The 14,145-nt window shown below is 37.4% G+C and overlaps 1 protein-coding gene across 3 annotated transcripts in view; it reads right to left on the reverse strand.

Moving 5' to 3' along the window:
- The window catches only part of RAPGEF4 (Rap guanine nucleotide exchange factor 4), a 141,819-nt gene that overhangs the window by 31,975 nt on the left and 95,699 nt on the right, over positions 1-14,145 (reverse strand). For all 3 annotated transcript variants that reach the window (XM_005484068.4, XM_005484069.4, XM_014265054.3), the window contains 6 exons: positions 12,000-12,060; positions 11,187-11,263; positions 9,934-10,080; positions 8,547-8,662; positions 5,382-5,470; positions 3,105-3,183 (listed from right to left, as the gene is read on the reverse strand). In XM_005484068.4, the coding sequence (XP_005484125.2) occupies positions 3,105-3,183; positions 5,382-5,470; positions 8,547-8,662; positions 9,934-10,080; positions 11,187-11,263; positions 12,000-12,060 (569 nt within the window). The remainder of the gene's footprint in view (positions 1-3,104; positions 3,184-5,381; positions 5,471-8,546; positions 8,663-9,933; positions 10,081-11,186; positions 11,264-11,999; positions 12,061-14,145) is intronic.

The raw sequence follows: 14,145 nt of genomic DNA on the forward strand, positions 1-14,145 counted from the left end.
TGCAATGGGGAAAAGTACCTATTAAATCCCACTTTGAAATGATCCTGCGGCCCAAAGCCCTAGGGTGCTCATTTGACTGACAAACTTTCAGGAATCTGCATTTTAATTTGGAAAGGTTTAAAATTAGCAGAGAACTAAACATGACAGTACAATTAAGGCAGAAAGGCAGAAGGTCATAAGAAGTAAATAATTCATTCTAAGTTATGTGCTCTCCAATATCTTGGGGAGTAAGTTTAATATTCTACACAGTAATTTTTCTCATGCCATATTTACCTTTCAAACACTATAATTATTTAATGTATTTTTACTTTCCTATTAACTGACTCACCACAGGCACTTGTAATTTTTCTATATTTTTACTGCTCATTTACATTGATTTATCTTTTATGAACATTATCACAGGGAAATTCAATGAAAGGTTCTCACATTTTTATGCGATCTTCAGGATGCAGCTTCACTACAGACTGCAATCAGAAATAAACTGTGATGTACACTTGCAACAAGTGTCAGATAATTGCCAAATATTTATCAACACCAATATGGTTAGAGCTCAATATATACATATATTTCTAATTTCCCTAGCATATGCTAAGAAATTGAAGCAATTCTGAAGGCTGTTCTTCCCTGTATAGGAAGACCCAGCTATAGCAGGAGCTGTGCAAGATCATTGCTACAACAGAATGCAAAATTTTTGGTGGCACAATGGTAAAGGAGAAATGTGCTGAAGAACTATCATCTACAGAGAGCAAAAGAGGAGTTTATTCTTTCCAAGTATTTGGACAGTGGTACTTTAAAGGTGCACTCCTGCACACATGCTTACACACAGGCACTAACCCAAGGTCACTTTTGGAGTTGCTGCTCTATTTCAGGTTTTCTTTCAGGCCTTGTCCTGCCTCCATCTGACAAGCTGTAGCTCTGAGAATTTGCCATTTCTATGCTGTGAAGAAGAGGAGAAAAAGGGGCCTTGATCCAACACACAGGACTTATATCTGATCCAGGACAGGGAAGCTTTGCTTCCCTATAAAACAGAAATTTGGTTTTTTTTTTTCATATTGCAGGATCTATTCTATAATGACTGAAAAAGACGGTGTGCAGAAGGACAGGACAGAATAGGCATGGAATCCACAGCAAGCAGTAATGTTACTTGGACAAAATGGTGCATCTGTCCATTCTGTTCAGGATTAAAATAACTTACAAATGACTGCTGTAAAAGAAGTGAAAACCCAAATAATTTATACTCTGTACTATGCTTGAAAGCACTTCAGTGGTCAAGCTCTACTCATACTTGCATGCTGCCAGCTAAAATAGTATCCTAAGTGGGTGTAGGAAAATAGACTTGTTTTGATTCAAAATTGGGAGCTGAAGTAAAAAGTCACTGACTGAATCAACTTTTCTTCTTTTTCTGTTTTAATTTCCTCATTGAGCATAACTAATCTCTCCTTAGTCTCACAGCACTGGCGAACACTTTTGTAGCATGATTTTGCTCCAAAAAGATGAGCTTTGTTAGGAACCTTTCAACTCTAACAATAAATTTCAATGGTACAATCAACAAAGCACAGTTAGCTTTTCCATATTCAGAATGAACCAAATAAATAATAATTCAGCTCCAGGAAAGCTAACACTAAAGCAGTAGGATACCAGTTACTTCCAGCTCCTCTCTGAAAAGAATTAACACGATGCTTGCCATGACCCACTGAAGACCATGGTCTTAGCATCCTCTCCAGAACAGATTTCATCACAACTATTTATCCTTAAGTGCGATTATCCTTAACTTTGATTACCATAAAAGCTTTTCCCCTCTAAAGAATGAGGGACATTTTACTTATGGGTCTGATTTTCCCAGTTGCTGGATAGAGGTATTCAATTATAACTGTGGAAAGAGAAGCCTAAATCTCAAATGGACTGACTGAATAATACGAGCTAAGTGAATCAGGACAAAAAACCCTAAACATTAAAAGTGTTGTCCTTTTTTCCTCTCTGAATGCTGTCAGCAACAGCATTTCATAATACTTTTGATATCCAAAACAATGTGATTTTGGAAATGTGTTTGTTTCAGGTGTGCGAACAATCTTCTACAGACCAGTTTCATGGGTCCAAAGGTTTTCAAAACAATTACTCTCCTCGCTAGGAGTAACACAAATAGATTCTCAAGCTTGCCAGACAAGGACACAATGCTCTATTTTGTGGTTTCAGGAGGTGAGCTTTCCCAGATGTCACTCGCCCCACTGAGCTTGAAGGAAAGCACTTTCACACCATTGCGATTCAAAACAAATAAATAGGGAGCTGAAGTTATTATACCCCTGTCAAAATTCTATAAAACAGAAAACATTATATGTTTATTTAATGTTCCCAGTCACTTGATAGCTTCAAGTCACTGTGCACAAGGAAAACTCTCTAGGTCCAACAGCTCCTCAAACTAAACAATCTGCCAGTAAGTGACAGATGGACATTTCACAGACTCCTGTGAAACATGCAGAGAGGACAAGAATCATCCTCAGCTCTCAATGCTCTCCACTATTAAGATTTCATCTCCTAATATTCACATCCAATTTAAGTTTCTTACAGTTTGTTTGCATAGGCTATGGACTATTATTACAGATTATTACTACTTTTTCATAACAATTATGACAGTGCCTAGGAACTACTTACCCACTGCAAGTTCAGGCAGCCTCTTGCTAGAGGCAGTTCAGTTTGCAATCTGTACAGTGGACCACTGAAATCACTAAGCCATAACTGTCCCATTTAAAATGTAGATGCTGTAGTTCAGCAAAACCCAAAAAAGACAGGGAGGATACAGGAAGAGTAACCCAAATTTTTATGTAAGTTCACTTGTTTGGTGGAGAGACAGTACATTTATTTCCCTTGGAACAGCAATCAGCACAGGAAATAGAGAGTTTTCATGGTCTGTACTGCATCTCATCATGGGTAATACACTATCCATTTCAGAGTTGTTGAGGTATGCACAGCTGCTGGTCAGACACTGAGAATCTACTCACAAGGCACAGCCTCCATGGGACATGATGTACTTCCTGACAGAGGGAATCTTCACTTTCTTCACTGACAGCTATAATGGCTAAAGCAACTTTTCTCTTAAAAAAGGATATTGTGCCATCAAGGCTGGGCAGAGCTGACTATTTGGCATAAAAACACAGTGCATCATAATAAAATCATTTAAAACAGAATCTGTGAAAAAAAGAGAAATAATATAGTCAATTAGACCTCTGCAAACAGCTAGGGGATTGTCAAGGATGAGATTTCTTTCACGTGAATGATCTTATTAGCCCTCTGCATATAATAAAGTGGTCTTTTTGCACTTTCTTTGTAGGCATTAGATACAAAAAAGGGTAAGGAACAAATATGATCTAAAATATTAATCTTTTAGTCTTGTCTGCATCAATTTTATTGCATTAATTTTATTGTTAACAGGTATTTGCCCGGGGTCAAAGAGAAATCTGGGACAGCAAAAAGCCCCACATCTGTGCTGAAGTGAAATATTTGGATATATTTCTCTACAAGTGTGGAGTTCTATGCAAGGAAGAATTTGGCCTTTCACACCTGGGTACCTAAAAAGAGCTGTAACATTTGGCTTTAGGAGTTACAATACCAGGCAGCACACTTAGCATATCCCACACAGGAAAAGGCAAATAATTTCATTCTTTGCTGATTTCCTAGCACTGAGTAGAATGCCTAAAAGAGGTAAATGGACAGTCAAATTTCTGGGTTTATTTTGATTCAAAGGTACCACAGCTGCTACATTTACATTAAAATGTATATGAACAATATGACTGACATTTTCTCTGGCAAAACCCAGCACAGTATTTTTTCTGCTAAAATGACCTGTGGTAGTGCTGGATCCCAGTTTGCCTTATCTTTGTATTTGTTACAACGAGAAGGATTTATAAAGCCTGGCTGCAGAGGCCAGAATGAGTTTGGCAGGCTTATATGGAATCACTGAGAAACAGTGAACACAATACCCCAGGGTATTATTTCTACAGTGCAACTTCTGAGATAACAGAAACATTTACAAACATTGTAAGGAATGGCAGAAGAAATACAAACACAACTGTGCAATATAATATTACGTCATTGCTTCCACTTCCCATATGAAAGCATCTCTCAGTTGACAAAATTCACCTCTGGAAGGGCAGCACTTTTTCAATGTAATACCCAGAGCAAATTGGTTTTTAAATACTCTTAAATTAAAGGAATGCATAAACAAAAAATTCTGTTTTCCAGCATTCTGTGATCCTATATCCTAAAACTAATTTACGAATTGTGACACATTATATTGTATTGGGATATAGGTACAATCTTGTCACTAGATATTTTGACAAAAAACTTTAAAATATTTAAAAAATAATTTGTTTTGAAAAATATATAATGCACGCATACTGCAGATGGCAAACTTGTGATTATATGGCCGCAAGCCTGAAGGAGAATACTCTGCTTGCAATTCTAGTAAACAGGTACGAAAAGGATCCCTTTTATTTCTGTCTTTAAAGTAACGGAAACATACACTTTAAAAGGATTTCTGTAATTTTTCACTAATTCCACCATTTATGCACCACTATAGATGTTTCTCCAATACCGTGAGGTCAATCACAGATTAACTGGATTTAAGAACACTTTTGAATATGTACTTAGCAGACATCTATAGTGCAAAAAGAACTTGCAAAAGCAATGTTACGTAGTTTAATATGTAGGTCTGTGCATTACTTTATGGGAATTATGAGGATTTTTTGTGCCTGATTCTTCAAAAATTAAAGTACTTACTAAATTGTAAGTCTGCAAATATCTATATCCCTAGATGTAAATTCTCTGTTCTCTTTACATTAATGAAAAGCAGCCCATTAAGTGTAGATGCAGCAACCTGCATTCTTGGGACTCAGTTCATTCTGTGCCAAGTTCTCCATTGAGTAACAATTCTTTTTTCCCTGCATATAGGAAAATATCACAAACACAAAATTTAAATTGTGATATTTTAAATGTGATGTGAAGATTTGAGAATACTTATATTAGCACAATGTAATGTCTGGAGGTATCAAGCTATTTCACAGTGACCTCCAGAACAAGGGGTACCATTACTAATGGGGTGCTCTGTCCAGGCCTTATGGTTGTGCCTAATTAAAGTCATAAGTGCTGGTCTGGCACCTTGGAAGATTTTGCTGTTCTGCTATGACCTTAAAGGACAAACACAATAGAGCAGGCTTGGAAAAGTGGATTCCTATTTTTAATTCTGGATTTCCTTAACTCTCTTGGGGTTGTTTTAGAGCAGCAGACAGTTCTTCTGAGAAAAAACACCACTACAGGGGCTTTTCAAAGCAGTGTTCCCACAGCAAATCCACCTTATAGGGCAATAGTAACACAGCTTCTGTAGGTACCTGTTGCTTCATTTAAAGTTGCTTCAAGGCGCATAGTTTCTAGAAAGTGCTCTAAAATTTTCTCTGGGGTTCCTGACATCACAATATACCTGAGGGAGGGAAAGGAGCAGTTAGCATCTCACAGCCAAAAGAGCTAATCAAGAAATAATTGTGTACCAGCACGAAGATCGGGACTGCTGTGCTGCTGTGTGCCAAGCTCCTGCTCTGACCAGAATCTCTGTGTGCTTAGGGCAAAACCCCTCACAATCTTTGCTGGCTTCCCCCCGTAAACCTTAGCAGTAACATTCTCCACCCTGCCCAGGGATGAGAGACAGCCCCCTCCCCACACAAGTACTTCAGTACAACACCGCCACAATCACACCACTATCAGCAGAGCTGCAATGGTCCAAACTCAGAGAAGTACAAGCAGAAATGCTCCTCCAGTGAGAATACATATGTCAGTAACAACAGCAACTTGCAGTCATAAAAAGGTCTTAACTATGGTCTTAACAGTTTCAGACTCACTATGAGCCTGAAATAAGAACTAGTGTGTATCAGTGTCAGAGCAAGGAAACAATTTCCTTCAGCATCCCTGACACAGGTTGGTCTGGGAAGGTGGGGGCAGATAATGAAATAGCACACCGTATCCTCAAATTTGTGCAATGCCTTGCATAGCTGAAGTATTTCAAGTAGATAAACTGAGAATTGTACCATTTCCTGCAATTAGTTTAGTGAGGTGAGAGAACTAGTGCAACAGCCAGGTTTTTCTGCTTCATGCAAAAACACTGGCAAGATTTTAAGTACCCACAGAATATCATATGATATTGGAAAACTTGTCCTGTCATCTTTTTTTTCTCTTTTCTCATGGATCAGATTTCTTTATATTTCCCTTCATTCTTTCAATCTTTGCTTTTTTTTTCTTTTTTTTTTTTTTTTGGGAATTCAACTGATAAAGTATGAAACTTAAAAAAAATAAAAGAAAAAAAAGAAAGAAAAAAACCCTGAGAAGTGAAGATACTCTGCTCCTGCTGAGAAATAAGTGGTGGAGCTGAGCTCCTGGGAGCTCCTCCTCACTTTGAGCACTGACCGTCACAGTTCTTTTACCTGCCAACCTCTTTGGAAGAACTGTATTGATGTCCCAAGAACACAAACACTTGTTAAGCCAGTGCACATTCTCACAGAGATACTAACCAAGTATCTAAGTGAGTGAAGCAGAGAAATCACAGGTTGCTGTACTCTGAATATGAAAGTGGAAATGAACAGTGAAGTGACTTGCAGGGCTGCTGAATTCATGCTGCATGAGTGTGATCACCCATAAAGAGTTAGATAAGTGATAACTTCAGAGCCAGTCCTCCCAAGTGAAACTTGCACTGAGCGAAAGCTCAGCTCAGGGAGCTGGGTAGGAGCTCTGTCTCCTCTGTAGAGAAGGCAGTGGAATCCAAACTGTAACCAAAGGAACTGCTCCCAAAATGAAGATTCTCCCAAGGCCAAGATGAGAAAATTAGTTCTTTCCTGAGAAAAGGTGCCTGATAAGCTCCTCTTTTGAGCAGTCATTTTCAAAAGTACTGAACACTCCAATAAAACATTCCAGTAACACTTGATTTCTGGAAATCAAGAAACTGGTAATTTTGGTTTAGTGTCTCAAACATAAATGTAGCCACTTACTCTATTTTCTAAGGGAAGAAACATTGTCCTCAGACCCAGTGAACTCACTTTGAAGACTTTAAACATAAAGACACTGCCAACAAAGTATTATCAAAGAATCCAACTGGTGAAAAGCAGACAGTGAACCTTCAGGGTAACGTCGCTTTTGGGTAACTTATGTCTATTGGTCATACTTATGAGCAAAAGCTCCCTTGCTGGCACATTTATAGTACCCAAAACCTGACCAAATGAGTAAAATATTTACAGAAATGAAATTCTGAACTTTACCTGAAAATATTCCTGGTATGTAAGGCCTAACTTACCCATAAATATCTCTGGCTATTTTTATCAAATTCTGAAAAAGAAAATGTTAAATAATACAAGTAACACTGGTGCAAAGAGTTTGAAAGGAAGGCAGTGTTTCAAAATGTTCAAATGGAACTTTCACTTTTGGAAGCATGAAAAATGTGTCAGACCCAACAAAAAGAATTTAAACCTATGACCAAGTTGCTGTGCATTGCAGTTGCTGATGCCAATCCACTGGCTATGGTCAAGTTCCCCTCATTTGGGCAAAGAAAAACTTCTGTAAGAGTACACAGTTACCTGGTAGCATAGATTGTTTTTCTGGATGTTTTAATAAATCAAGTGAATAGAAAATAGAAAAAATAGAAGTTCCTGAAAAATGTGAAATGTGTATATAAAATGCAAGGAATGGCTCATGCAACCTTCACAGATCTTTATAAATCTTTGCATTCAGTCATGAGGTTAAAATAAGTATACAAAATCCCAGATGAGAAAAAAACTGTACCCAAAGTATTGCGCAATAAATTGGCTCTTTTTTAAGAGAAAGTGAGGTTTGGGGTAAAGGATTCAAAACTTGTTGAAATTGTTTGAATGCTTCAGAAGAAAATTGTGCATCCATTTGCAAACACATTTACAAAGCCTTTAGGGGTTTTACCAAGGTTCAGAATGATAATAGCCTCACTCTACTCTTATCACAGTGGTATCCAAACAGAATTGTACTTTTTCCCTTTCAGTAAGAAAGGAAAATATAGTTAATATTGCTATTACAGTGGTAAACTATTCTGTAAGATAAGCTCCGCAACTTTCGTTGCATGAGATCTTTGTATTGTATATAAATTGTGCATAGCAAACTCTTCTTAGCATCTAGAGCTCAAAATACAAAATAAAGATACCTGTACTTAACAATAAAACAATGTATTTTCCTCCCATCTCTTACACAGTAACTCAGATTAAGAGGGTTTCATCAATCTCCATGCTTAGTCTATTTGGAAGCTGTTTCTTGTGGTAAGTATTTACACTGAGATCTTCAGGGAATTACTGTGCAAAGACACAGAGCTGGTGTGCTGCTAGAAATGGATATATTACTGATTATGGGACATGTGCTGATGACTAAAAAAAGAAAACCTTTATATGCACTGCAGTCTTCCACCAAAAGGGAATATGCTATTCTTTGGATAATAGTACCATTTAAAAAGGTTAGTAATTGTCTGACATTTGCACTACTGAATGAAAACATACTTGTGCTGCGGCTGTGAATTTCCTTGATTAGAAATTCTGTTTCCTGCTGGGATCTTCTCCAACACCAAGACATCTTGGTCATGTTCTTTGAGTCTTACTGTATTTGCTTCCACATCCTGCAAGACAAGTTATTTTTAATAAATGTGACTGTACTTGATTTGCCTGATTAGTTACTCTTAACAAACTGCATGACTTTCAAACACAAAATACTTGTGTTGGTTCTTTCCCTCTGTATTTATCTGTCTTTATTCTGTTTTTCTCACAGGCAGAATTAAGAAGGAAGCACTGGCACCGAGGCAAGAAACAGAGAACTGTGGGAGAGATTAGAGCAAGAACTATATTAAAAATTTCCATTTTACAGAGATGTCAAAATTAAAAAAAAAGTTTGCTGGAAAACAGCCTCTCCCCAACTTGCTGTATACCCCACTTATATGCAAATACTATTTTCTACAATCAGACTTTTCTCTAAAATAAAATAATAATAAAAAGAAGAAATTAGCATTTAAGAATAGAAAGTCTTAGCTCAGTGAATTGTTCATTTTCTACTACCAACTCACTCAGAGTAGAAAAAGAAAAAAGTTAAGTATAATGTGCATTCAAAAAACACAGGTAAAAATTAGTAAGACCATGGACTTGGATCTTCTTTGAATTATAGACCAAAGCTTAATCAGTTTTAAGTCTCCACAGCCAACCCAGCCTTACTCCCAAAGGGATTCTCATTCCCTTTTGTACAGCAACCACAAGTCATTTTTATAGTGGAATACCCTTTCTGGACTGGTTTTATTGCTGCAATACTGGGCATATACCGGTTAAAATACAGGACAATGCTAGTTTTGACTTCCTCTACTATGAACGACCACAAAATAGCCTGAATTTACAGAATTTCAGTTGGACTTGGGAACACATTTACTCCAAAATGAATAACTGTCAAATTAGTCTGGGAGTATCTTTCTAGAGTTCTCTGATAAAGGCATCTGTAACTTCTGCCATTTGCCACTTGATTCTGCCCTGAAACTCTTGAATTTAATGTATCTGACACTGACCTATGTGGGAGAAGGGGTGATCTTGGTTTTTTTTTATATTTGGACAGAATATCACTAAGAAATCCTGAACAGCATGAGGAAAAGCTGAGCAGGGCAAATGCTAGATTATAGAATGTGAGAGACAAGATTCCATTTGGTCATATTTTCATGTCTGAGCTGGGAGCTGAGAGAGGAAAGGTGATGAACATATTCTTTATGTGACCTTCTAGACTGTCTCATCTCTGTTCCACGATTAGGCACACTACAAACAAGGCTATCAATATTAATATATTCATAGAAATGATAGCCTCTAGAAAAACTTGCAAGTTCTGATATGACACTGAGGGCTGCCCTCCCACTCTTACCCTAAGGATCCTGTTGAAGTCCTCCTTATCTACTCTCAGGAAGTGGCAGTTGTCTTCCCGCAGAACAATGGATGCTGCTCTGGGAGCATCATTCACAAGTGCTAACTTGCCAAAATCATCTCCTTCGTGTAGAGTACATACCACACCCTGCACAGAGCAAAACATTTACATGCAGAAACCCATCATTACTCTGGATTCTATTGAAAGTCCTTGTACAAACACTGGACTTCACAATCAAACACCAAAATAAATCTATTTGGCAGGAAATCAACAGCCAAAATAATGACTAGGAAACAATACTTGATAGCTGGTTATTACTATTACTAAAGAGAGGCAAGAACAGAAAAGAATCAGCTTGTTCCCTGAAATTGCATTCAGCTTGAAGGACTTGTCTCTTCTCAGCCTGCTGAAGACAGAAAGCTGTTGACTATTCTGTTTTTTATTTAGAGAGGCCCTAAAAAATAAAATCAAGTTTGCAGAATTAACATAGAGCATATCTCCAGCTGTTGTACATCAGCAGTGCTCTGTTTCCTCCAATTCACAGTAAGAGAGGATCTGGCCCACCCAGTGATGTAAAAAACATGGCTAAATATGTGTTACTGAGGAACAGACTTAACACTAGAGCCCTTGTGCTAGATTTTGGTGAAATGCTTTGTTTTCAAATGGAGGATTCTCAGTCACTGAATGACAAATCAGTGAGGAGTGGGGTTTAAGATTCAAGGGATTCCTGTGTACCAATATCTTTTTAGCTTTGAAAAATCTCTCTCATAAACAGGAAATTTCATAAAGATGCTTTTTGGTCTACGGCTTAAGTAAAATGAATAGCTGGCATAAATCTGGAAGAGCTTCAACCAACCTGAGAACCACCAGTCACAAAGCAGTACTTTTGTCTGACATGCATGAGAAGAGTTAGTCATCCAAATGCATGACAACACGGTGGTAAAGGGATGGGGCAAAATCCCCATGAGAGAGAAGTCTGGCAATCCACCAAATTCCAGCAAATTACTTTGTCCTAAAGATACTGATGTAACTCTGATGGATTAGTCAGAAACTGAGTAATATATCCCAAAATTATAGAGCAATCTACTGGAAGTATAATCAGTAAAACCACTGGATCATTTCTTAATAAAATTACAATCTATTTGTTTTGTCAGACAAAGCAATTTCACTCTAAATTAAACTGTATTCCTTCAAAGTTTACTCTTACAATTTCAATAATAACAATCATACAAAATAGCTTCTGAAAAAAATACCTTGCCATAAATGACTACGTTTACTGATCCCTTTAGGATAATGTACCAAGAAGTACCTTCTTCTCCCTGATTAAATACTACAAGAGAGAAAAGATTTTATGGTTAGAATATAATTATTCAAAATATAAATGGGCCAGATTCTTCACCCAATAAAATTCAAGGTAACTCTACAGTCATATAAATGTCTACCTTATAAAAGGACATACTATGATTTTAAAAGCAATTGCCTTCAGAATTTAGAAAAACAATTCATACCCATATAGTTATGTTATAACACTAATGTGAAAGTTGCTTTTCTTTTCTATGACAGCTCCAATAACTACTTTATCAATATGTCAGGTAATCAATTACTATTAGCACACAGGTTGGATCCCACTAGTAGCACCATGTTCTAACCCAGTTCTCTAGTGACTGTAAAGTTAATATTCATTTGCTAAAATGTCTCCGTATTAACATGCCTGAGTAATCTACCATTTTAAATCCTTTGTTTTGTGAAGGAAGATTTTTTTTAAATACAGGATTATATTAAAATACATTTTAAATAGAGATTGGTCAAATAAAAAATTCTAGATAAAAACACACCCAAATTGTAAGCGATACATACACTCAGCCAAGGAAACAGAATTAATTTTGTTATTGTCCCTGCATTTGATAACAGACTAAGCTATCACTTATTACCCTAGGTTTTAAACATGAAGTGACAATCAAGTTTGAAGAATGCATCCAAGTTTTGCTCTTGTCATTTAAACATTAGGAATTTATATATTCATAGCACAGGTAAGAAAGAGATCTGACAGGATTCCATTTACTTACAGACTGTTCCTGCTTTGGGATGTGACTCAAAAATGAGGACACCTGCTAATTCCCGTTTTACCTTAAAATAGAAAGAGAAATTATAGTTATTATATGTATCTCATTCCTCCTGGTGATGAGGTCACATAACATAGCCCCGTTGTACTTTCCTTCCCACTGCATCATTGATCAGTTGTTGGTCTGCTTCACTTGATCTCCTAATTCCTATTGATTGGCTTTACAGAGCTACAATTCCTGGCTCCAAATGGCTCAGACAAGGGCATCTTTAAGATATGGGTCTCCACATCTTTCTTTGTACGCACACATGTGAATGACCATCCATGATTAACAAGACAGGAAGTTTCAAATGGTAGTAGTAAATCTGTTACAGAAGATAGCTAGAGATTGTCAATTACTGCAGGGAAATATTCCTGTTCTCTCCTGAGGAATCTGGTTGAGACTGAGGTAAGTCTGTGCTTCTGCTGTGTCAAGCTGTGAGGCACAGCCATCTGGACTTGCTGAGTCCCCTCTCTGCCTGACAGCTCCCCAGGCAAAGCATCCAGCTCAGTACCTCTTCCAGGAACACGACACTGCCCTTGGTGTCAGCCAGCCTCCTGCTGAGGTTGTGTTGCCCTCGGTGTGATCAGCTCTGGCTGACTGGGCACTTGTCTCTGGTGAGACACTGCTTACAACTGCTTTTTGCCACTCTAAACACTGTGTTCTGCCACAAAATAGCAGTAGCACTAGGAATCTTGTATGATCCTGAGTTCTTCTGTGTTTTATGTTTCCCTTTGCTTATTTGGAGCATGTCAGCTGGTGACAAGCCATTTTTCAGAGGTACTACCATGTAACTTAATCATGCTAAATACAGATCAAAAGCTGGCCTCAACATCTATTTACTAGTAGTATTTTCACACCACTGTATGGCTTGTTTAAATAAAAAAAAAAAAAATTAGGCCATGAAGAAAGACTTGGAAAGGAACTCTCAAATTCTGGACACAATCCAAATGAGACTCTGATGGCATCTCCTAAGATGGGTGGAAAAATTTGGGCAGTGATGTACTTAAAGGCACCCACCCAACCTTGGTGCTCAGGCACCAAGGATAAACATATCACATCAGCCACCTCTCTTAGAACTCCTTCCTGACAATCAGGGGAAAGCACCCCCTTTTTGAAGCCTGGAGAAAAAGAGAGATAAATAGAGGGTTCTTAAAGTACACTGACCAGTAAACAAACTCAGAGGCCTGCAATTTCTGTAACACTTAACTCACCAAACTCCTTTATAACTTCTGCTCAAAGGCAATGATACTTTCATAAGGCCAGAAAGTACAACCCCATTAGCACTGTTCTGCACACAGCAGAGAGCCTTTCTGTCCATTTATGTCCTCAGATGTCTTCTCAGTTGATTCAGTCACTGGTCTTTGCTGTGAATGAATTCACTTGATGAAGCCCAAGATTTGACTTGTTTTTAACACAGTGTTATATAATTCTTCTTCATTTGTACATTAACTTCACAGGCTTCTCTAGCAGGAATTAGTTCACCACCATGAGACTTGAGCTTTATCCATTTTACTTTCTATTGCTTGTGGCATATCAAGAAAACTTATTACTTTAGGAATTATGCCTTGCTTAAATTAAACATTTAATTTCCTTTCAAGTTGATTGGTCATTAATCTTCTAGTTCATAGAAGCAATGCTATCTGTTGTTCCTCTGAAGATTTCCTCTAAGCTAGTCTTAGTTTCTGCCTTCTTCTTTAGTTCATGATGCACGTAATAAGCTGGCATTTCCATATTCTTACTAAAAACATGGAATCATCTGTACTTCAAAATGCCAAGTATTTTTTGCAGTTTGTATCACTTTCCATACTTGCTCCATATGGTACTTGCTGTGGTATTTGACCTCAAGTCTGATTTTCTTCTGAGCTAAAAATAGTTTTTATTTCAAATTTTTTTGTTCTGGGTTATGTATTGAGAATTTTCTTCACTCCATCTCAATATCTGTTTATCCTGGGTAGTTTCTTTTGTTTAACTTTTAAAGGGTCATTTCTGGATCTTACAGTAGTCTTTCTTTAATTACTCTTTTCTGTAAATCCCAGGGATTTTTAAGGCTTTTGGATGTTGAGGAATACATCTAGTGCAGGTACCTTGGTTTGCAAGCTGCAGTTTG

The sequence above is a fragment of the Zonotrichia albicollis genome, chromosome 10 (genome assembly GCF_047830755.1).
Source record: "Zonotrichia albicollis isolate bZonAlb1 chromosome 10, bZonAlb1.hap1, whole genome shotgun sequence".
Classification (NCBI taxonomy): Eukaryota; Metazoa; Chordata; class Aves; order Passeriformes; family Passerellidae; genus Zonotrichia; species Zonotrichia albicollis.